This window comes from Helianthus annuus, chromosome 7 (genome assembly GCF_002127325.2).
Source record: "Helianthus annuus cultivar XRQ/B chromosome 7, HanXRQr2.0-SUNRISE, whole genome shotgun sequence".
Lineage (NCBI taxonomy): Eukaryota > Viridiplantae > Streptophyta > Magnoliopsida > Asterales > Asteraceae > Helianthus > Helianthus annuus.
This window is the reverse complement of record NC_035439.2, coordinates 130,644,639-130,667,674: the sequence shown is the minus strand read 5'-3', so window position 1 is coordinate 130,667,674 and position 23,036 is coordinate 130,644,639. Positions and strand designations below refer to the sequence as shown.

Below are 23,036 nucleotides of genomic sequence, written 5' to 3'. Positions count from 1 at the left end.
AAAAAAATTAAAATCCGGTTAAATAAAAAAAATACAATACTAGAAATAAAAAAAATTAAAATCTGAATTAAAAAAAAAAACACTAGTTTTCATCTTCGCTTTCTTCACCCTCGTCCTCCGTTTCTTCCTCTCCCTCAGGTGGTACATACCGAACCGACCATGCGTGGTGTAGCAAATCAACCATTAACTGGGAATGGTACGGTTCGTAACGCAACTCTCGCGCATTATTCACTCTTTCTTCCATTGACGCCTGTGGATGCTCCTCTTGAACGGCTTCTGGCACATAATTCTGGCATATTGCCTTTCCTTCGTCTTCCAAAATCATGTTGTGCATCATGTTTTTTATAAAATGGTTGTATTTTTTAGAGGGTTTTTGTGATTTTTTGGTTGAAAATGAATGAGTTTATATATATAGGGGGGAAATGAAATTAAAAAAAATAAAATAAAATAAAACTAGCCGTTTAAAAAAACTAGCCGTTTGAGTTGGGATTGGGCATTCAAACATGGTTCAACGTTTTAATAAACACGCCGGCTTAATTTTTTTTCAAAAAAAAACGCCCGGAAACGCCCTATGTAGTGGGGATCTCGGCGTTATCCGGCGTTTTTTTTTGAATTTTTTTTAAAAAAACGCCCCACTACGGGGGGACTTATGCTTATATTTTTAAGTAGCTTATAGCTTATTTTCTATCATTTGATAAGCCTTGTTTAAGTGTTTGGATTAGCTTATAGCTTTTTTTATATCATTTACCCTTACACAAAGAAGCTTTTTCAAAATAAGCTAAAAAACCATCTTCAAGTAAGCTTCTTAAAATTAGATTATATAAGCTAATAAGCGTAAGCTTAAAAAGCTAAACCAAACACCAAATTAAGCTTATTTTGTAAAAAAAGCTAAAAAAGCTATAAGCTTTGTTAAAAAAAACTAGGCCAAACACCCCCGAAGTAATCCAAATAAGAAGAAAATTCATACCAGTAATCCACAACATACTTTATCAACCTCTTTCTCTCTCTACACTTAATCACCAACGACAAGAAAGAGAGACCTAATTATATATAACTCTAATTCCTAACATTTCTATGCATTAACTGTTGTACCTTATGCTTTAGTTCTTTGACTTGCATCATAATATTGTAACTTTAGTTTAGTTGTTTGTAACTTACCTTTTGCTTTTTACCTCCTATAGATTTGGTTTGCTTACACCAACACTAGGGGTGTTCAAAACCGGATATCCGAAAATTCGGATATCCGAATTTCGGATATCCGAAATTTTCGGATACCAGATTTCACTATCCGAATCCGTATCCGAAATTTCGGATATCCGAATTTCGGATATCCGAAATTTCGGATACGGATTCGGATAGTGAATCGGATATCCGAAAATCCAACTTTTTATTTAATTTTTATTTTTTTATTATTTTTTTCATATTCGGAAACGGATATTTTGGATATTTTGGGATATCCGAATATAAGTTTTCGGATATTTTTCGGATATTTCGGATATTTTTCGGATATTTTCGGATATTTTTCGGATATTTCGGATATGTTCGGATACTTCGGATATTCGGATATCCGAAAAAAAATGAAAATTAAATTTTCGGATATTTCGGATATCCGAAATATCCGAAAATTTTGAAAATCACTATCCGAATCCGAATCCGAAAAATTCGGATATCCGAATTTCGGATATCCGAAATTTCGGATATCCGATTTTTCGGATATTTCGGATTCGGATATCGGATATTTCGGATCGGATTTTCGGATACGGATACTTTTGAACACCCCTAACCAACACACAAACAATCCTCTTTTCCCCTCTTTTCTTTTCATTGTGGATGCTGGAATAATAGTTGCTTCACAAACAGAGCACAAGCAATCCTTCTCTTTTCGTCGTGAAACCTTTCACCTGGTGGAAGGGGCGTGTCGGTGGCACCATCGCCCCTTTATCCCGTGCGTTTTATTCCGTTTAAAGGTGAACAAATTTACGGTTTGTTACTCAGCGAAGAACACGTTTGTTTTTGTGTGATTTGGGCCTTTGATTTGCTTTTATGTTTTCTTTCTAATGTTTGTGTTTGTCTCATACTACAGGCTATGTAATGCTTCGAATTCTTTTGGGCCTTTAGATTTCTCTACTGGTAGTAGAGCTCCAATGAATGGAATACGAGGTATGTTTGCAAAAAGTATTATATGTGGTTGGGTGGTTAACCTTTTTACCTTGATTCAAGTGATCGTTTTTTAAACCTTAATATGTCAACAAGAATGATGTTTTTTAGGTCTAATTGATTGTGATTTGGGGTTTTATAAGTCTTTTTAAGTGTTGATTTCACTTGAGAAATTGAATTGGGATGTTAAAGGTTGCCTACCTACTGTTTGTTGAAATGTGAGTAAATGAATTTCGGGATTATTTGACGTTTGTTGTTTTCCTTGTCTAGGTAAGATGGTGAACTTCTGGCAGCATATCTTTGTTGGCCGCAACATTTCTGGACACATTGTCTCCAACCACATGGTAAATTGTTATTCAGTAAATTCCAATGTTACCTTTTCATATACATGTTGGGTCATGATTTCAAATGAGATAAGCGACGTTGAACCTATGAATATGAATTTGTAAACAATATAAAGATAACATAGATTTACATTATTTTGGATCATGTTATGTGAATTTAAGTTACGGAATTAATATTTTTTTATCTCTGATGTTATAAAAGTTGATCTTGATTAAATGGACTTCTTGCCATTTGGTGAAGAGAATGATGATCAAGCTCTAGCGTTTAATAGTGAGGATAGCAATCAATCTTGGAGAATGAAACACAAAAGAAATGACATGCCAACATGTAAGATGATTTCAGATTTATTATCTTTAGAAGACGAATCTTGTCATCTACTTGAAAAGGTCGACACAAGCCACTAAGGTCAACAATGCCCGAATGTTAAATGAGGCTTGGGAGAGAAGAGAGAGGGCTAGAAGGTTTGTATCTTTCACAAGCCAAATGCCTGGTTTGTTGTTGGTTTGGGCTCCAAAGCAGTCAAAGACCATGAAAGTTAAACCCGAGCCCAAAAGGAAGAAACAGATGGGAGTTAGTTATAGTGTTGTTTGTGAGACTCCATTGATCGGTAACAGACCTTTCTAAGCCATTATTTCAAGATGGCAGGTGAACAAATACAAATAAAATGATCACTAATCTAGCCTGGCTTCATATTATTATTAGATGAGACAGAACAAGCTGATGGCGCTCAAAGTTAGTCATATATGACTTGCTGGCTAAATATACAGAGTTAGTACTGTATGATCATGTTGTTTGAATCTTAATTGTTTTTTCAAAAGTTTGGAGCATGTATTCTGTTAATTCAGAACATTCATCTAATTCAGAACATTCATCTGACGTTTATATGCCATACTGTTGTTTTAGAACACTTACCATTGTGTTATTCTTTATTTGTTTTTAATAAACATGTCTCATTTATTCTTAATTGAATTGTGCCTGAGGAAAAAGGCTTTCAATCCACATCATTAACGACAATCATGGTTTGTTTTCTTACAAATCTTCATCCACCAGACCATAATCTTAACTTCACTTTCCTTTATTTCATAGCTATGTTGGCTGATATATTTTTCTAATATGTTGTTTTTTTCTAAAGGACTTATGGAAGCAAGCCTTTCATGTTCAGACAGAGGTATGTGCTACAATCTATGTTAGTTTTGTGACATTGTGCATCAGGTTTGAAATTTATTTAGTGATTCGACCAGCTTCATTCAGAATGCAATTACTTTTTACTCTTAGTTCTTAACTAGGTGTCTTTTGATAAAATGTCTAAACTTTTGTATCATTAGATTACATTCATCAGAAGAATCCATAATCTTGATGCTGTTATACTATAATAATGAAAAAAAAACAAGAATTTAATGGGTACCAGTTCACTATATGTGTTTTGTGTTTGTTCCTTCAAAGCATGCACTTCGAGGGGCGTGCGGTGTCACCAGGGCTCTCATTGCACTTGGAGAGGCATGCAGGGTCACCAGGGTTTTAATCACATATGATATAAAGAAGTGGTGGATATATACTAGGTATCTCTAATGATGTATGCCGTGAATGGTGTAAGTTATCCCCTTTGATAGATGATGTAAAATTAGTGTAAATTATGTCAATGCAGCACAAAAGAGCATGAAATTCTGGTCAAATTGATAGATGGGCAAGAAAATAAGAAATACCTATTGGCGATATGCGGAAATGTAATTATCCTATGTTGTCCACTATAAAACAAAATTCCAAAGAACTTGTATATTGCAGTTTGATAATGACTTTCGGGCGACAATTGGTATGTATCCCCTTGTCTTTCGGAGTTATTACCGGTGGTAATTGGTATGTACCCCGCCGCAACGCGGCGGGTATCTCTACTAGTTTAATAACTAAATTGAAACCCTAACCCTAGTTCTGAAATCATCATCTTTTCAGCACCTGAATCGACACTAATCACATCAATCCATCTCAGAACACAGTCCAATCCTTTGTAAACGGCCGATCTGCAAACAATAATTAAAGGCCGATCTTCATAGATCTGGTATAAGCAGAGCAGATCTGTTCACCGGAGCTTCTGTAATTTTGGTATGATTTGATGATGAATGTGAATTGAATCCGTTTGGTTTCTGTTGATGTTGAAGCATTTATGCAGTGAATCTATAAGTTGCTTGTTTGTTCTAGAGATTGAAGATGGGAGCTTAGGGTCGGTTGATGGGTGTTGGAGATTTATGATGCCAGATCTAGTGGTGGCTAGCGGTTCTTGAACAGGGGTGGATGGCAGCGGTGGGTGGTGGCCGACGGTTCTTGACAGGGGTGGATGATGGTGGTGTGGTGTGGTGTGTGTGGCGGTGGTAAGTGAGAGAGATAGAGGGAGAGAGAGGTGAAAAAACTGATTTTTTTAATATAAGTTTTAAAAGTTTTAATTACTTTTTGCCTATTTATTAAAACATTTTAAAATAATTAGTTAAAATGACTATATTGCCCTTGTTTGATCTTATTTCACATAAAATTTTAACTGAGTTAGGGTTAAAGGACGTATCGTGCAAGATTTTGAAACAAAAAGGACAAAGCTCGTTAATTTTAAAAATAAAGACACTGCCTGAAAACTGGTATATAGATAAAGGACAAAATCTGCAATTCACTCTTATCTATAATTTTGTTAAAACCTTATGGATTTAAGTGTAATAAGTTTAGGGGCTAAAAAATAAATTGTGTTTAAAAGACCAAACTACCCTCATTTTAGGGGTCTTATTATAAATAAATGGAGGGAAAAATTCTTATTTTTTGGGTATCTTAAAATACCATTCCCTCATGCATTATAATATAGTATAGATAAACATGTTGATAACACTTCTTACTTTGCTTGGAGGTCCATATCCGATCCACCAATCCTATATAAATAATAACAAAGAAAAAAATCAAAATATTATTAAAATACCAAAATCTAACTTATAATAAAAGACTCCAAATAATGCCACATGGCATTCTCTCCTTCAACCTCATAAATTTTATTTATATTTGTTTAATAATTTTCTTTTAGTATTAATATTAATTAATAACCAATATATAGATATCACTTATTTTTATCCTTATCTTTATCTAAAATTAATAAATAACTTCTATTTTGCAATTTAGACCCTTTGTTTTTTTTTTTACTTTTATATCAAAGTTTTTCATCTTTTACAATTTAATCCTAACTCTTTTTTATTTTCAGTTTTGTTCCACCATACTTTTCATCTTTCCCAATTTTTTCGTTTCGTTCTAAATTTTGTGAGTTAACGCACCGCAACGCAACGTGCATGCGGGGTTTAACATTTTTTTGTATATTTTTTTCCCGTTTGACTGGCCCGTCCCCTCACATCTATTTTTCTGCGTTTGACAAGTTCGTCCAACACGCGGGTCCTGGATGGACTTAGTTATTTTTTTCTATGTTTTACGTTTCGGTTTAATTTCTCAGTCACGAGCGTGCGTGATTCAAAGATTTTACGTCTGCTTTTCGTTCGGCGTTATTTTTTCCTGTTTTTATTTATTTTGTTTACACGAACTTTTCCGGTGTTGGTGGTCGCTGACAATGGTAAAGTATTGCTACTACTTAACACAGTTTTATGACAACCGCTGCAACGCAGAGGCTTAATACTAGTATGTAATATATTCATGTAACACCCATGTTATAATTTTTAAGGTTTTCGTATAAATATCGAAAATAAACATGAAATTGCGATTAAGTATTCTTAGAAAATACAAGTAATCAAAAAAAAACTTTTTACAACTTAAAAGTTTTCAACGTAATATAAATAAGTTCGTCATTTAAAAGATATGGCGTAACGCCGTGCGGAAGCTTTAATCCCGAGTGTTAGATTTTATTGTGTTCGGTTCCTCATCGAGCTTGATCTTCATCCGGGCACTCTTGGCATTCACCTATGATCAAAACCGTTAAAATCATTAGTTTTGACGTTGTTATATAATAGCATAATCCCAAGGCTTAATGCCACATTAGAAATAACAAAAATATAAAAAGTGATTCTGAATCCACCGTAAATTACGGTATCACCGTAATTTACGGTGAGACCTGGAAATGTCTGGTCACCGTAAACCAGGAGATCTGCTCCGTAAACCATATCACAACCACCGTAAATTACGGTTCTACCGTAATTTACGGTAGTACCTGGAATGTCAGGTTTTGTTTTATTTGATCATTACTCCAAGACCCGACTCTCGGTTTTCAGTTTTCTATGATACTAATTCATTAAAACCTCATATTTCTAATATGTTATAAAATATTCAAAATCAACCATCAAACCATCATAATCCAAAACAATAACCATGCCTTACTTGATTATTCGACCCGTTTGGCTCGTCTACGGAATTCCTTCCTTTTTGACGACTACCAACGAGTTCTAACCATCTTTTGACCAAATATTCAATGTGGCGATATCATCGCTATATTTCATAGTAACTTATATTCTAAAATACAACTACGCATATCGCCATGATCTAATTAATGCGTACCTGGCTCGAGTCAACATATAGACCCGTTTTGTACCTTTCTTTTATTAGCCGCTACTTTATAGCAACGCAATAATCCACTTCCCGTTCACTCCTGTGAACATTTAACTTAACAACCAAACATTAGTCGATATTGTCAAATGGTGTCATCACCACCATTTGACCCATTTGGTATTTATGACCAAACATTTATACTTATGTCAAAACATGACTTTTAATATCCCCTTCACACATCCGACCCATTTCAAGTTTCGCTATAAGGTAACCTTAAAGAAATCTTATAAATTCTTAGTCGATTCACGACTAAATTACCCTTTTGTCCATTTTACCATTAACCATGGTTTTGATCATTTTTATTCGTTCCGACTCACATCGCTTAGTGTCGGAACTTCAATTTCGAATGTAATCGGTTGTCACATTTATCATATATAAAATACATACGTTTACTACAATTGGGCGTAAGCTTTACTTACCTCGCGTTCGCGCAAACATTCTTCGCATCCATGATCCGTTTGACCCGTTCCTTTCCAAGCTCCCACCTAGCTTGTTTAGAGTCAACTATATCATGACATCCATAAGATGGTTAGATTGGTCATTCTATATAATGGCCAACACCCTATGGACCCCCCCCTTTTTTTTACACACTTATCAATCAAAACATGCCATATATTCAACAATTAGTTTCATACCATAATTCTTTTCATTCACTAACCGTTTGACCCGTTAGTGAAGTTACTTATACAACTAGTTAGTAAGTGATTTTAAACACTTTAAGCATGTCACATAAAGTGCCATTTGTTCCCAACAATCAATACTTCATGCCTAAAGCAAGTATATACAATCCTATGTCTTTTTCTTGGTTAATAAAAACATTATTTATGTGCAGCGATTTTCTATTTAGCTGCTGTAATTGACCATTTTGACCCGTTTAAAATCTGAATTAGATCAACATGTTCAAAGATGGATTGTAGAACACTCCAATACCTTCGCAAACATATAAGGTACACCTTCTAACGAATTTTCTATGATTTTATATGATTTTTATAAAATCAGTTCAGCAACTATATTTTCATTTTTTGACAGCTTTCAAGTTCTGAACAGCAGTTTTAATTCGCCTTTTTGACCTATTTAACAACCACATTTGTTTCTTATGATTGAAAACAGTAAAAATTTACTTCATAAGCTTTCCGAAAAGGTATGGAACACCCGAAACGGATAAACGGTTGATTTTATATGATTTTTTTAAGATTAGTAAAAACCCATATAAAAAGCTACGGAAATCATGTTTAGGGTTCTTTCGAATTCGACCCAAATCATCAAACGCAACACTTTTCCATGGCTAAAACCCTTATTAAACTATTTGTTAATGGTTAGAAACCTATAACACAATGATTGTAGGCTAAGAGATGTCATAAACCCACTACTTAATCATCAAATCAAACTCTACATACAAACTAGTAGACAACACGATTTCACTTAGGAATTTTAACGAGCACCTTGTAGGCGAGATTCATACGCATCTATTATCCAATTCATGGTTAACCATTAACCGAGTTTTAACATCAAAATCAAACCTCTATGTCTTGTGTGCATTAAGCACATCTAGAACTTATATCTCATCATCAATTTTTTTCTCAGATTTACCATCACTTTTCAAGTGTTCATCATAATATCATAAAAATCCACTTAAGACATATATGGGTAATCATTAAATCTCTAATTTATGACACTAATTCATCAAGTTCTCATCTAGGGTTTGTTCCTAGACTCATACTCATATCAATTCAACTATAATATTCATCATGCACACAAGAATTTCGTTCATGAATGTTTATCCAAATTTCAAGATATCACCAAATGATAAAATTCGACATACCTTGTGATCTCCTAGCATGGTTGATCATGAATTTAGTTAAAGCCCTAATTTCCAACTCGATTTCCCTTAGATTTTGATGGATTTTAGTGAGTTTAGGGTTTTGAAAAGAACCCTTCTCCTGGCTCTGTGTAAACGTCGACCAAACACACACATGTGTGTGTGTTTTGGTGTTTATTTGTTTTAATTAAAAACATTTTTCCCTTTTGCCTCTTTTAGTCCCTATAGTTCCATATTTTGTAAAATGGTTATCTATTTCATGTTTTTCCTTATTGTTTTTTTTTTCCAATTCAATTTACTAACTAGGTTAATTATTCCTAGTTATGTTACATTTGGTTATGACCAATTTATAATTTACATATGTATATGTAAATTTTATATTTTGGGGTGTTACAAGTCTACCCCCCTTAAAGAGGTTTCGTCCTCGAAACCTTTTCTTACATAATTCATCGAGTTTAAACTCAATGTATTCGATCCTAGAATTCTTTTAAACATTACTTATATTTTTAACCAATCGTTATTAGTACCAGAAAAATATGGTAACATCTTTTTGGTTACTAATTGTCTACACATCTCATACGACATAATGCAACTTGAAATAACGTAATCTTGTTATTTCCACTAGTTTAGTTAACTTAGCGATATCCATCGCTTTCATATACTATGGAATTCTTTATGAATCCATTACTTTGACCCGTTTAAAGGTCTTTAGTGAGAATTTTCACTTTTAGCAACAATTTCTTTTGTTTTCAAATTTATTCATTCGATTTAGTTATACCGAATCCACCACTTACAAGCAAACCAAATTTCTTGATTTTAATTGCTGACCTTAACCGGTCTCGCTAACTAGATTTATTAGTCCAGTTACTTTTTACGTGATCGCGTCATATCATATTTAATTTATATCAAAATTTCATTTTCGAAAATATCACTTTTCAAACATAACGTCTTGCGCCTATCAGTGTCAAAACTTGAACCTTTCATGCTTAATATTCAATTTCCTATCAGCATACATATTTGTAAAAACGTTATTTCTTACTAAAACCAAAGTTTTAGTTTAGGATCTTTTCTTTATCTTTTGTCAATTATCCATACCAGGACATTGACAATCTGTAATTTATTCTTTTACAGTCTAGTTTTATGTGGGAATTCTCTACTGGTTTCCCCCGCTCGTCTACGTAACCCGTAGATTCTTTTACTTGGCCTCGTAGGCTATTTATTTAGGCTTTCACTTCTTTAGGGCGTTGCCTTTATGATTCCTTCCCTTTCTATTCGTGACCCATGGGTCAGTTTAGTCCCGTAGACCATTACATTGTTTCTAACCCGAAGGTTATAATGATCCCGTAGATTCTCCTTTTTATATTTGAAAATTATTTGTTTTTTTTTTTTTTTTTTTGCATCAAAATTTCGCTCATGCCGACTGTGATTCGTGTCCACAATCATCTCATATTTAATTCCGACCCATTACATGGGTTCATTAATGTCTCGCGCTTTCCTTTCTTCGGTTTGCGCTCATATTTGCATTCAATCTCGTCCCATTACCGGGTTCTTTATCTTTTCCAATGTTTCGTTTTATCTAACCCGTTTAACTTGTTCGTGTGAAAATTCGTCACTTATGAATGTCAAACTTCAATATTTGTTCGACCCGTTCAACTTTAAAATAGTTGAACATGATTTATCAAAACTTCTATTTACTTTATCTTGTCATCTTTTAGTAATGACTCAAAATCCAAGTCTTTTAACTTTCCATCCGAGTTCCCGTTTCTCGGTCTACGCATGTGTTTAAATCCTTACCCGCCAACCGGGTGTTTTACCGAAGTCGTTATTATTGCAACCCTTACGGTACGCATTATGACTTCGTTTCGCTTTTATATTCCTACTTTGTTCTCAAGTTTGGCGTTTTACAAAAACGACTCGTTTAGAGACATCCGCATTTTCCGGGTTCGAGTGTAAGTACACTCCCTCCCAAACACTTGTCTAAATCATTTTACATGCTTGCGTTCTCCGGGTTCGAGTGTAAGTACACTCCCTCCCAATTCATGTCTAAATCATTTTACATGCTTTCATTTTCCGGGTTCGAGTGTAAGTACACTCCCTCCCAATTCATGTCTAAATCATTTTACATGCTTTCATTTTCCGGGTTCGAGTGTAAGTACACCCCCTCCCAATTCATGTCTAAATCATTTTACATGCTTTCGTTTTCCGGGTTCGAGTGTAAGTACACCCCCTCCCAATTCATGTCTACATCATTTTACATGTTTCTTTGTCCCTTCACTTGGGCTCGTTTTCCTAATGTAGTACGCTTCCGTCTCTCGGCTGTGCGTTTACATTATTATCAAATATTTTGCTCATTTGATTCTTTTGGGTACCTTTTTAATTTGTCCCATTTATCCCGTCCTTACTACATCAGATGTAAATGTGTCTGCTATAAGAAACTCATGGTATCATATGCCACTGCTTACTTGGCCAGAGTAAGCGATTAACACATGACATACACGACCTTATTATAGTTTTCACATCACACCCCATGCAAGTAACACCTCTATTTAGTTTTCTTGGAATTAATATCCTGGATATGTATTCTATTCAGGTTTCCCAAGTTTGTAATTTACATATGCGACAATCATTCTTTACATGTTTGTTGCATATTGCTAATTGCGCGATTATATTTAAAAGCACGCACCTGATAATGCTTGCCCCGACGGGCGTCTCTTGCCATTAACCTTGTTCGCGGTCTTTATGCGATTTAGTCCTTAGTGAGCATGTTCCTCTTGTCATGCCTCGGACTATTCCTCTATCACATCCTTAATTTGTTTGTCCTTTGTCATCTTTAAATGCAAGTGTCCTTAAATCAAGACATTCACAAAAGTTAGTAATGTCAACTTCAATAATCCCCTGTATTATAATACAAGGCTTTTTCTACTATAAGCGTCAACGCGCGTATTTTTGTCAACTATATCAATCATTTAGTTGGGGTAATGTGTATTACACGGTAACCCTATGTGTTATTTACAATACTTTAATACACTAGACCATCAGCATACATGCACTTACCGGATTTGCGATCAAGCCTCGAACCGAACACTATTCTTTATCAAGAGCGTAAGGTTTAAGTCCAAGCATGGTTTTCCACACCATACTTGAATCTCTTAAACCAAGGCTCTGATACCAACTTGTAACACCCATGTTATAATTTTTAAGGTTTTCGTATAAATATCGAAAATAAACATGAAATTGCGATTAAGTATTCTTAGAAAATACAAGTAATCAAAAAAAACTTTTTACAACTTAAAAGTTTTCAACGTAATATAAATAAGTTCGTCATTTAAAAGATATGGCGTAACGCCGTGCGGAAGCTTTAATCCCGAGTGTTAGATTTTATTGTGTTCGGTTCCTCATCGAGCTTGATCTTCATCCGGGCACTCTTGGCATTCACCTATGATCAAAACCGTTAAAATCATTAGTTTTGACGTTGTTATATAATAGCATAATCCCAAGGCTTAATGCCACATTAGAAATAACAAAAATATAAAAAGTGATTCTGAATCCACCGTAAATTACGGTATCACCGTAATTTACGGTGAGACCTGGAAATGTCTGGTCACCGTAAACCAGGAGATCTGCTCCGTAAACCATATCACAACCACCGTAAATTACGGTTCTACCGTAATTTACGGTAGTACCTGGAATGTCAGGTTTTGTTTTATTTGATCATTACTCCAAGACCCGACTCTCGGTTTTCAGTTTTCTATGATACTAATTCATTAAAACCTCATATTTCTAATATGTTATAAAATATTCAAAATCAACCATCAAACCATCATAATCCAAAACAATAACCATGCCTTACTTGATTATTCGACCCGTTTGGCTCGTCTACGGAATTCCTTCCTTTTTGACGACTACCAACGAGTTCTAACCATCTTTTGACCAAATATTCAATGTGGCGATATCATCGCTATATTTCATAGTAACTTATATTCTAAAATACAACTACGCATATCGCCATGATCTAATTAATGCGTACCTGGCTCGAGTCAACATATAGACCCGTTTTGTACCTTTCTTTTATTAGCCGCTACTTTATAGCAACGCAATAATCCACTTCCCGTTCACTCCTGTGAACATTTAACTTAACAACCAAACATTAGTCGATATTGTCAAATGGTGTCATCACCACCATTTGACCCATTTGGTATTTATGACCAAACATTTATACTTATGTCAAAACATGACTTTTAATATCCCCTTCACACATCCGACCCATTTCAAGTTTCGCTATAAGGTAACCTTAAAGAAATCTTATAAATTCTTAGTCGATTCACGACTAAATTACCCTTTTGTCCATTTTACCATTAACCATGGTTTTGATCATTTTTATTCGTTCCGACTCACATCGCTTAGTGTCGGAACTTCAATTTCGAATGTAATCGGTTGTCACATTTATCATATATAAAATACATACGTTTACTACAATTGGGCGTAAGCTTTACTTACCTCGCGTTCGCGCAAACATTCTTCGCATCCATGATCCGTTTGACCCGTTCCTTTCCAAGCTCCCACCTAGCTTGTTTAGAGTCAACTATATCATGACATCCATAAGATGGTTAGATTGGTCATTCTATATAATGGCCAACACCCTATGGACCCCCCCCCTTTTTTTTACACACTTATCAATCAAAACATGCCATATATTCAACAATTAGTTTCATACCATAATTCTTTTCATTCACTAACCGTTTGACCCGTTAGTGAAGTTACTTATACAACTAGTTAGTAAGTGATTTTAAACACTTTAAGCATGTCACATAAAGTGCCATTTGTTCCCAACAATCAATACTTCATGCCTAAAGCAAGTATATACAATCCTATGTCTTTTTCTTGGTTAATAAAAACATTATTTATGTGCAGCGATTTTCTATTTAGCTGCTGTAATTGACCATTTTGACCCGTTTAAAATCTGAATTAGATCAACATGTTCAAAGATGGATTGTAGAACACTCCAATACCTTCGCAAACATATAAGGTACACCTTCTAACGAATTTTCTATGATTTTATATGATTTTTATAAAATCAGTTCAGCAACTATATTTTCATTTTTTGACAGCTTTCAAGTTCTGAACAGCAGTTTTAATTCGCCTTTTTGACCTATTTAACAACCACATTTGTTTCTTATGATTGAAAACAGTAAAAATTTACTTCATAAGCTTTCCGAAAAGGTATGGAACACCCGAAACGGATAAACGGTTGATTTTATATGATTTTTTTAAGATTAGTAAAAACCCATATAAAAAGCTACGGAAATCATGTTTAGGGTTCTTTCGAATTCGACCCAAATCATCAAACGCAACACTTTTCCATGGCTAAAACCCTTATTAAACTATTTGTTAATGGTTAGAAACCTATAACACAATGATTGTAGGCTAAGAGATGTCATAAACCCACTACTTAATCATCAAATCAAACTCTACATACAAACTAGTAGACAACACGATTTCACTTAGGAATTTTAACGAGCACCTTGTAGGCGAGATTCATACGCATCTATTATCCAATTCATGGTTAACCATTAACCGAGTTTTAACATCAAAATCAAACCTCTATGTCTTGTGTGCATTAAGCACATCTAGAACTTATATCTCATCATCAATTTTTTTCTCAGATTTACCATCACTTTTCAAGTGTTCATCATAATATCATAAAAATCCACTTAAGACATATATGGGTAATCATTAAATCTCTAATTTATGACACTAATTCATCAAGTTCTCATCTAGGGTTTGTTCCTAGACTCATACTCATATCAATTCAACTATAATATTCATCATGCACACAAGAATTTCGTTCATGAATGTTTATCCAAATTTCAAGATATCACCAAATGATAAAATTCGACATACCTTGTGATCTCCTAGCATGGTTGATCATGAATTTAGTTAAAGCCCTAATTTCCAACTCGATTTCCCTTAGATTTTGATGGATTTTAGTGAGTTTAGGGTTTTGAAAAGAACCCTTCTCCTGGCTCTGTGTAAACGTCGACCAAACACACACATGTGTGTGTGTTTTGGTGTTTATTTGTTTTAATTAAAAACATTTTTCCCTTTTGCCTCTTTTAGTCCCTATAGTTCCATATTTTGTAAAATGGTTATCTATTTCATGTTTTTCCTTATTGTTTTTTTTTTCCAATTCAATTTACTAACTAGGTTAATTATTCCTAGTTATGTTACATTTGGTTATGACCAATTTATAATTTACATATGTATATGTAAATTTTATATTTTGGGGTGTTACAATTCAACATTTAATTATTTAAAGATAATTATATTTAAATCTGACTATACAACAAATATGGAACAAAATTAGTGATCTAAAGTAAACATAAATCCAATATAATCACAGCAAAGGAGTCATTGCCCCTAAAACTTCTCACTGGAGTTCACCAGAATTTATTAACCGGAGGTTTCCTATTCGCTTGTCTAACAAAAATCACCCAGTCAAAGCTTATTGACTGCCGATCTAACCGAATAGGAACATGCAGGCGGAAGATTTAGACAGAGTTAAGCTTTTGGTTGAGAAGCAAATTAAAAATTATGTGTGTGTAACCAAGGATTTGTGGGAATATAAATAGAGTGTAGTGGAAGAGTCAAATGCCAAAATGCCATAGGTAGCGGCTTAACATAGGCAGGGGCGTAACGTAAACAGTGGCATTGCATGCCGGTGCTCTTATTGTTTTAGACTTTTAGTTTTGTGCTTGTCATACTCAAGTTTAAAATAAGTTACCCAATTACTAAGTAGGGGTTTTTAATATTTTAAATAACAATATGCCTCAGTTTCTAGTTATAGCAACTAAGGGGCTGTTTGGTAGCCTCTTAATGACCATATATAAACACACAACCCGGAAATTTTCTTTCCATGTTCTTCCTATTCTCTCATACGACAACTCCGATTAGGGTTTCATCTTCTTCTACACGCTTCCAACTCGCAACATTCTACTTTCTCCCCAAATCTTCCAGGTAAGATTCCAAATCTCTAATCTGTAAGCGAATTATGAATCCTAATATGTTAGTAAGCATCATTCTTGATTTTTTCTTTCTGGTTTCTTCAACTTACCAACACCCGACACGATATGATCCTCATCCCTTCCTCCATTTCACTCCGATTTCTTCATGAACTTAGAGGTACGGTTCTAACTCTCAAGTAATATTTATTGATGATTTTGTTAATATTTATTTCAATTCTAAGTGTTTCGATTTAGGATTTTCTTTGATCCGTTGCTCAATCTGTTATGTTTTCACTGATTTTTACTATAATATGTATTCGATTTTAGGGTTTGGTTACTTATTTTGTGTTTTGATTTCTCAGTTGTTTCATATTATTACTCAATCTAGATCTTCTCATGTTATTCATCTTCATTTTATATCAATCAGTTATAGATCCAAATGAATCAAGTTTTTGATATTGAAGGAAGAAATTTTTAGGGTTTCACATCTCATTCTCAATCGGCTAACAGCAAGGTAATCTTAAGTTTTCTATGTTGATCCAATCTTAATATTTTCAATCTTTATTCATCATTCTTGATGTCGATTTAATTTCTTTTCTGTTTTGATTTGTCAATCTTTCGATATTATTATCCGATCTGTTTATTCTCATCATTATTTGGATTCCTTAATCGTATCACTTCAACATCAGGTACGATCCAGATGTGTTTGTTCTTTAACATATATTGTTGATTTTTTGTTTAAAATATTCCCATTTTTTGATTTAGAGTAAATTACAAGAATTATGGTTTAATGATTGAAATTATCAGTGTAATTTAGAGTACATTACAAGAATTGTTCGTGTAGGTTTAGGATTATTATATCTTGAAGAAACAATTAGATTATAAGATCTTTTTTTGTTATAATTACAATTTAGTTCTTTAAAAAGTACTTAAATAAACTGGTGGCATATCGCAAGTCTATAATTTGTATATGATCTGTCTTTTATTGTTTTATGGTGAATCATTGCAGGTACCAGAGAGGAAACTGCATTTAATGCCCCAATAAGCAAGAACACATGGACTAGAATGTTTGGATTTCATTTGACTTGAGCAGGGTTGGTATTTTCATATTCGACTGCTATCGGTTCATATTAAATTTTTAGACGAACTAATTATAAAATAAAACCAATGCTTTCCAAGTTTTCATCAACCAATGCATATGTAGTAACACCAAACACGGCAGATATTTTATCTCATTTTTTTTGTTGGAGCAAGAAAAGCAAGGTATTGTTTTCTTGACGTTTGATAAAGACAACCCTAAGGGTTGTTTTTAAAGTTGATTTTTATGCTTTATTATATTTTCACTATATGGTTAATGGTTTTGGGTGGTTGATGATTGACGGTTAAAGTATCACCATTTAACCATAAGAACCATACTAAACTAAAGTCTTTAGGATTTTCATTATCATGACTCTTATTCTGCTAGAGGAGCATCACTTACACGTAGCTGATCACAAAATTTGATATAAATGTAAGGAAAATTTCAAGCCATTTTCGTTTTGAAAAAACCTTTACGTTACTCATTTGACCTACCATGAAGAATGGGTTGAAAAGGCCACCTTTACCTTTGAGGTATGCTTTCTGAAGATGATTTTCCTTCTAAATCATTGTTCAGTACACTGCATGATCTTCTAAATCATTATATTCTGGGTTATAGTATTATTACTGTTGTTGCAGGTCATCCACAAGCTGGTAAAATAAAAGGATTACAATATATTGGGTTGCTAATGAATATCTTTTTTATTTTTTGTCGGGAAAAGAAAGCAATCAAGACCAATCGACGATTTGATCTCAGTTGATGGCCGCAGGCTACAATCCATCACAAAGGCACAAAGGAAGAGGGGGATAGTGGTTTTGAAAGTCGATGGTATCAGGTAAGTTTTTGTCCATATTTTTATCGTAAATTATCAATTTTATTACTCGATCCATGTATGACGGTAATCTTTTTAAAACGATGATTATGCTGGAAATCATAAAGCATAGAGATGCTAGACATATTGCTGCCATGGAGGCCATGAAAGAGGTTTCGGTTGCCAAAAGCATGCTTCAATGTATAAGGTACATAATTCGTGGGTTTAGCTTATGAATATGTAAAAGCTACAATCATGTATATTGTATTAGACCTGATAACACTTTATTATTAGAACTCACCTATCTTCCAGGAAGCATGGCATTGTGAACTTGAGGAAGTTGAACCCGTTGAGTTGTTTAGGGTAATAAAAAATATGCTAATTGGTATAATATGTTTCATGACCAGATTCTTACTGTAATATTATATTAATATTATTTTTAACACATTCAATTATGATAATATTATTTTAAAATGGATGGAAAGTCGCCCATGTGCATTTAAGGCTCATGCCTTGAAATTAGTATAATTTTTTGCAACACTAGTTATTTTAGTATTCTGGGTTGACCCAACCTGACCCGTTTTGATGGGCACAAAACTATTTGTTTTGACCCTACCATTTTACCAAGAGTTTTATGATGGCATGTATTTTTGTCATCTTTTCTTCGGCCACCATTCACACATTCTAACACAAAGAAACTTCAGGAGAAGATTGTCAACTAAAAAAGTGAAGTTGCTACCGTGGTTAAGTTGTGAAGCTCACTCTTTGCTTAAAGGGGTAAGTCACTTAGTCATGATTAACCTCTTACTATACACGTTAATCGCTAGAATTATTTAAACTTCGTGTGTTTATATACGACTGTTGTTGCAAAAGGACCCGACGCTAAGGCTTGGAAGCTGGACTCGAGGTTGTCATGATATCAAAAATCATAAATGGGTCAACGAAATAGCAAGTGAATCTTAAAGAAAAACTGGTTTCAAGATGGGTATAAATTTCAAAGCGGACTAGACTCACTTTATCAGCACCAGAGATGGACACCAGATTTCTACTCATGTTAGGGTATCCCCTGTTTTAATCAAGTCAATGTACGCATCAAGTTCAAAAAGAAGAACTGTTTGTTGGAAAATAATTTTTTTGAAAGTAAAATAAAAAGTCAATGTTTCTTTTTTCAATTTTAACAAGAAGTCAACAGAAATCAAAGAAAGGCCATAGGTTATATTTGTTTGCAATATATAGATATGGGGTGTAATATTGAATGCTGATACAACGTTTGAGTCTATTATGGTTGGTTTATTTTGGTTTTGTTTGAATGGGTAGTTAATAAGGCCATAGGCGATGGTTGGTATGGTTTAGGATTTGGACAGTGAGATCTCACAGTGGACGTGTGGAGTTATATATGCAATTTGTTTAGCCCAGAGTAGTGAACAAGTAGGCTTATGACATAAATCGTAAAATCAACTTAGAAGATGTTGGATTTGACTCGTAAATCTGTTCAAGAGGTACATAAATGTTAAGAGCAAGCAAAATAGATGGGTTGGGTAACAGACTAACAAGTTAAAATGAGTTTGTGTCAATACGGCTAAAGTTTTGGTCTGGGCTGCAGTGAGAATTATGAGTTTTATACATTTGTTTATCCCTTCTTTTTAGATACGTTGAACTTTTGGCATGTTCTTTTCGATAGGTATGTTTGTTTTTATTATTTTCATAAAAATAACCATATCTTAATATTTTACCTTTTGTATTATATCATTCTTTTTTCTCTAAATATCATCTCTGTTATTTAACGAGCCCCTCCACACTATGCTTCAAATACTCATTAGGTATGTTATGTGTCTACTATTTCATTATCTTCAAAGTTCACTTATATTTAAGACTTGGGAAACATGTAACCATAGATTTGAGAGGCAACGTATATGTATGTATTTTTTTGTAACTATTCTAAATTTCTGTGTTCAAGTGGGATGTAAACTTGCCAACATATTTACTAATGCAAGTCGTAAAAGTAACACCCCAAAGAGCCACGAGTTGCCTGAAATTTGATTTTTTTACAATATGAAGTATTTGGAGATTTATGCATTATAACCATAAACTTTTCTATTTTCATTCTTATATATAATAAGTATCATAAGTTAAGAATAATTATGAATTTATTATTTTTGAAACAGTTCTTTTACGTTTTGTGTTTACTTAGGTTTAATGGGCCCTCGAGTGGAAACAGGCGCTAACCTAGGATGAAGTTGAGGATGAGGTGCATCTAATTTTGGGGCTGCTGCATATTACTAGGGGTCCGAATAATAATACGGGTCATAACGGGTTCTACTGGAATAAGATTGTAGTTCCAAAAGTTAGTGTTTTGTTCGGATAGCGGTCAACGACAACATTCCAACGGCTATGGCCCTTGTGGCGAGGGTCGTTGAGATGGGAAATGTCCCATGTATGGTATACGGGAGGAAACTGCAGATCATTTACTTGCAGGCTGTATAAGTGCTAGAGCGATATGTTGGAGCATGCTCTTAAAATGAACAAACCAGCAAAGGAGAACCCTATTATCTATGTGTTTTTCTTAATGACCATTTGGAAGATGTGTATGCGTCGAAATGACAAGGTTTTTAGAGGAAAAGTATGTCCTGATGCAAAAGTTTTGTTAGAGGAAAAGTTTATTCTTGATGACTATTTGGAAGATGCGGACGCGTCAAAGTGCGGGTCTGTAAACAGTTGGTGAGTGGGGATCAGCAAGTATGTGTTATTTTTTTTTGGAAAAGGGCTATATAATCTAATGTGGCAATACAAGTATTTATTGTGGCATGATACCTTTATTCGTGTTAATTTCTTGGTGTTGAGTGGGTATTTGTTACTGGGCTAGGGGTACATCACTTACTAATTAGTCAAATGAGGATGTGGCAAACAATTCCCTTTTGTTGCAGTTATAGTACGATGATTCGTTATATTTTAATCTTTAAATTCACAAAAGTTCCAATTTTGACTTTTTGATTTGACCAATATGCTTTTTTATTTAACATGGAAAGCTTCTAGCAAGTTATGCGAGTAATAAGAGTGTTGATCATCTCAAGAAGTTTAAGGAAGGAAAAGTCATGACAATTTTATAATTCGTTGTATCTATTTCCTTCAAGGAGTAATCGTATAATTTTCTTCGAATCTATACCTCAAAAACATATTATTTTGCCCCCATGAAGTTTGCAGGTATTAGCACTAATATCATATATAACAATTATTATTTTAGGATTTCATTATCCAAGAAAGTAGGAGGTAAGTGGGTACTTTGAATATACCATTCAATATATCATATAAAAACTCTACGACATCAAAAAAAATCGTCCGTATAAATACATCACAAAAAAGAGGGCGGCTAGAGGGTCCATTAAAATATATACATCATACGATCAAGACCAAAAAGAAAAAAAAGTATTGTACACTAAAAATCAAATTGATATGTTGTCTGTTGAAACTAAAGCTGTTCTTGACCTGCTCAATGGTTTGCCCTAGTAAGAAGAAATTTTATATTTAATCTGAAAACTAAATGGAATTTTCTAGATACGAATTGACACCCATATTTAGTATAATGTACTCAAGCATGTTTTAACATAATAAGTTGTTTTTCTTTCTGAATTGTGTTCTTAATGTTCAACTTCAGATTTCCATAAGTCCATGCGTACAATATGTTTATGATCAGTTTAAACGTAATTTTTTTTTCAAAAAATAAAAAAAACATATCATTTCCCAACACGGTGAAATTCGCGGGTATTAGCACTAGTTCTTGGAATATTTTTAATTTACAATGAATTTACCATCTTGTTTGTTCTCTATATATATACCACAGAGTTGTTTTCTTATATGCTCATGTACTGATATACCCACACCGATAACAATGAAGAGTTTATTTTTCTTGTTCTTCTACCTTGTTATCACAGCCAATGTCTCTCTAATTGGAAGCACTCAAATCACACCTCTGATATCTAACACAACAAAAAAGACTTGCTTGTTTCACTATTGGACTGTTTATATTTATAATGAGATTAAGGATCCTATCACAGTTCATGTACAATCAGGCGATGATGATCTCGGAAATCACACGCTTGCATCAAACGATAACCAAAGCTTTTGCGAGGGTGCCACGTTCAAGACCCTATTTTATGCCCATTTTTATTGGAATTCAAGGATTGCTTTTTTTTGATGTTTATACCGATCACATAAGTGATACATATTGCACCAAAAGGGAATTTCGTAAACCAGGAAGATGTTTTTGGTTAGTTAAAGAAGATGGGTTTTATGTGGGGGATAATCTTTGTCCATATACCAAATTACATGATTGGTAATGTATTTTGTGTTTTTATTAATATACTAAATAATAAGGTATTGTGTCTAGTTTTTCAAATTTTGAATGAAGATTTTATTATAAAATCAAATGAGCTCTACCATTCTTTATACCTGAATATGTATGTATGTTTGTTTTCTTTAAAATATACTAGGCTATTGCCTGCGTTCAACGCGGTTTGAAAAATGAAAATAAATTTATTTGTTGAAATTTAAGATGGTGTAAAAAACAAATACATGGAAGAAATAAATAACAAATCATTTAAATTTTAGTAAAAACTTCCTTGTAGACCACATTGGTTGTTTTATTTGTAACATTTCCATCTTTATCTAGTATAGGTAACTTGACACTGTCTCTGCTTTTTTACTCTTGACAATGCGACATAAAGTTGACCATGTGAGAAAATTGGATATTTGAGATACAATCCAACCCTTGATAAAGATTGTCCTTGACTTTTGTTTATCGTTATTGCGAAATGAGATACAATCCAACCCTTAATAGAGATTGTCCTTGACTCTTGTTTATCGTCACTGCGAAAGATACAGATATCGAGAATTGGCGCCGTTGAAACTTGATAGGATCAGATGGCGTCAAACTGATTCGTGTAATATATGTTTTTGTCCCTATGTTTCCTCCCGATATAATCTCAACTTCTATAACACGCCTGTAAAGATTAGTAATACGTTATTTCGTACCATTGCATAAACAATTATGTTGATCGATGGATGTTACGAAGCAACATTATAGGGACACCGACTATATGTATTAGAATTGATACAATTAATAAATAAGAAGGATTACTATAACTGTACTACTTATTAATAAACATATGGAATAGATGGAACATAGAGGTAAATGCGAAATTTTATTAAAATACATGGTTATGGTTGTGAAGCTTGACAAAAAAAACCCTTGAATTA

General features: G+C 33.7%; 1 protein-coding gene and 2 long non-coding RNA genes across 11 annotated transcripts; 2 read left to right on the top strand and 1 right to left on the bottom strand.

The window, feature by feature from the left end:
• The first annotated feature begins 1,828 nt into the window (after positions 1–1,828).
• On the top strand, positions 1,829–4,047 carry LOC110867314. Its single transcript, XR_004862737.1, has 5 exons — positions 1,829–1,967; positions 2,084–2,160; positions 2,428–2,501; positions 3,635–3,670; positions 3,946–4,047. It is a non-coding gene; the product is annotated as an uncharacterized LOC110867314 (long non-coding RNA).
• A 2,138-nt stretch (positions 4,048–6,185) lies between these two features.
• Positions 6,186–15,158, bottom strand: LOC110868543. 4 transcript variants are annotated; one of them, XR_004862735.1, is made up of 4 exons: positions 14,795–15,157; positions 12,921–13,475; positions 11,577–12,329; positions 6,206–7,578 (listed from the first exon to the last, which is right to left on the bottom strand). It is a non-coding gene; the product is annotated as an uncharacterized LOC110868543 (long non-coding RNA). The 4 variants fall into 4 exon arrangements; XR_004862734.1 differs by having other exon boundaries at positions 6,206–6,432; positions 7,024–7,578; positions 11,577–13,475; positions 14,795–15,155; XR_004862736.1 differs by having other exon boundaries at positions 11,577–11,738; positions 14,795–15,149.
• A 670-nt stretch (positions 15,159–15,828) lies between these two features.
• On the top strand, positions 15,829–19,076 carry LOC118480436. 6 transcript variants are annotated; one of them, XR_004862731.1, is made up of 8 exons: positions 15,829–16,072; positions 16,322–16,408; positions 16,904–16,988; positions 17,694–17,807; positions 17,912–17,991; positions 18,078–18,146; positions 18,488–18,560; positions 18,657–19,076. XR_004862731.1 is itself a non-coding variant. In XM_035975280.1 (4 exons), exons 1-4 carry the CDS (start codon positions 17,861–17,863, stop codon positions 18,744–18,746), a joined length of 345 nt encoding a protein of 114 aa, XP_035831173.1. In that variant the 5' UTR covers positions 17,814–17,860; the 3' UTR covers positions 18,747–19,076. The 6 variants fall into 6 exon arrangements, 3 of the variants coding, with proteins under 3 accessions (XP_035831173.1, XP_035831172.1, XP_035831174.1); XR_004862730.1 differs by lacking the exon at positions 18,078–18,146 and having other exon boundaries at positions 17,362–17,807; XR_004862732.1 differs by lacking the exon at positions 18,078–18,146 and having other exon boundaries at positions 16,322–16,988.
• The last annotated feature ends 3,960 nt before the right edge of the window (positions 19,077–23,036 follow it).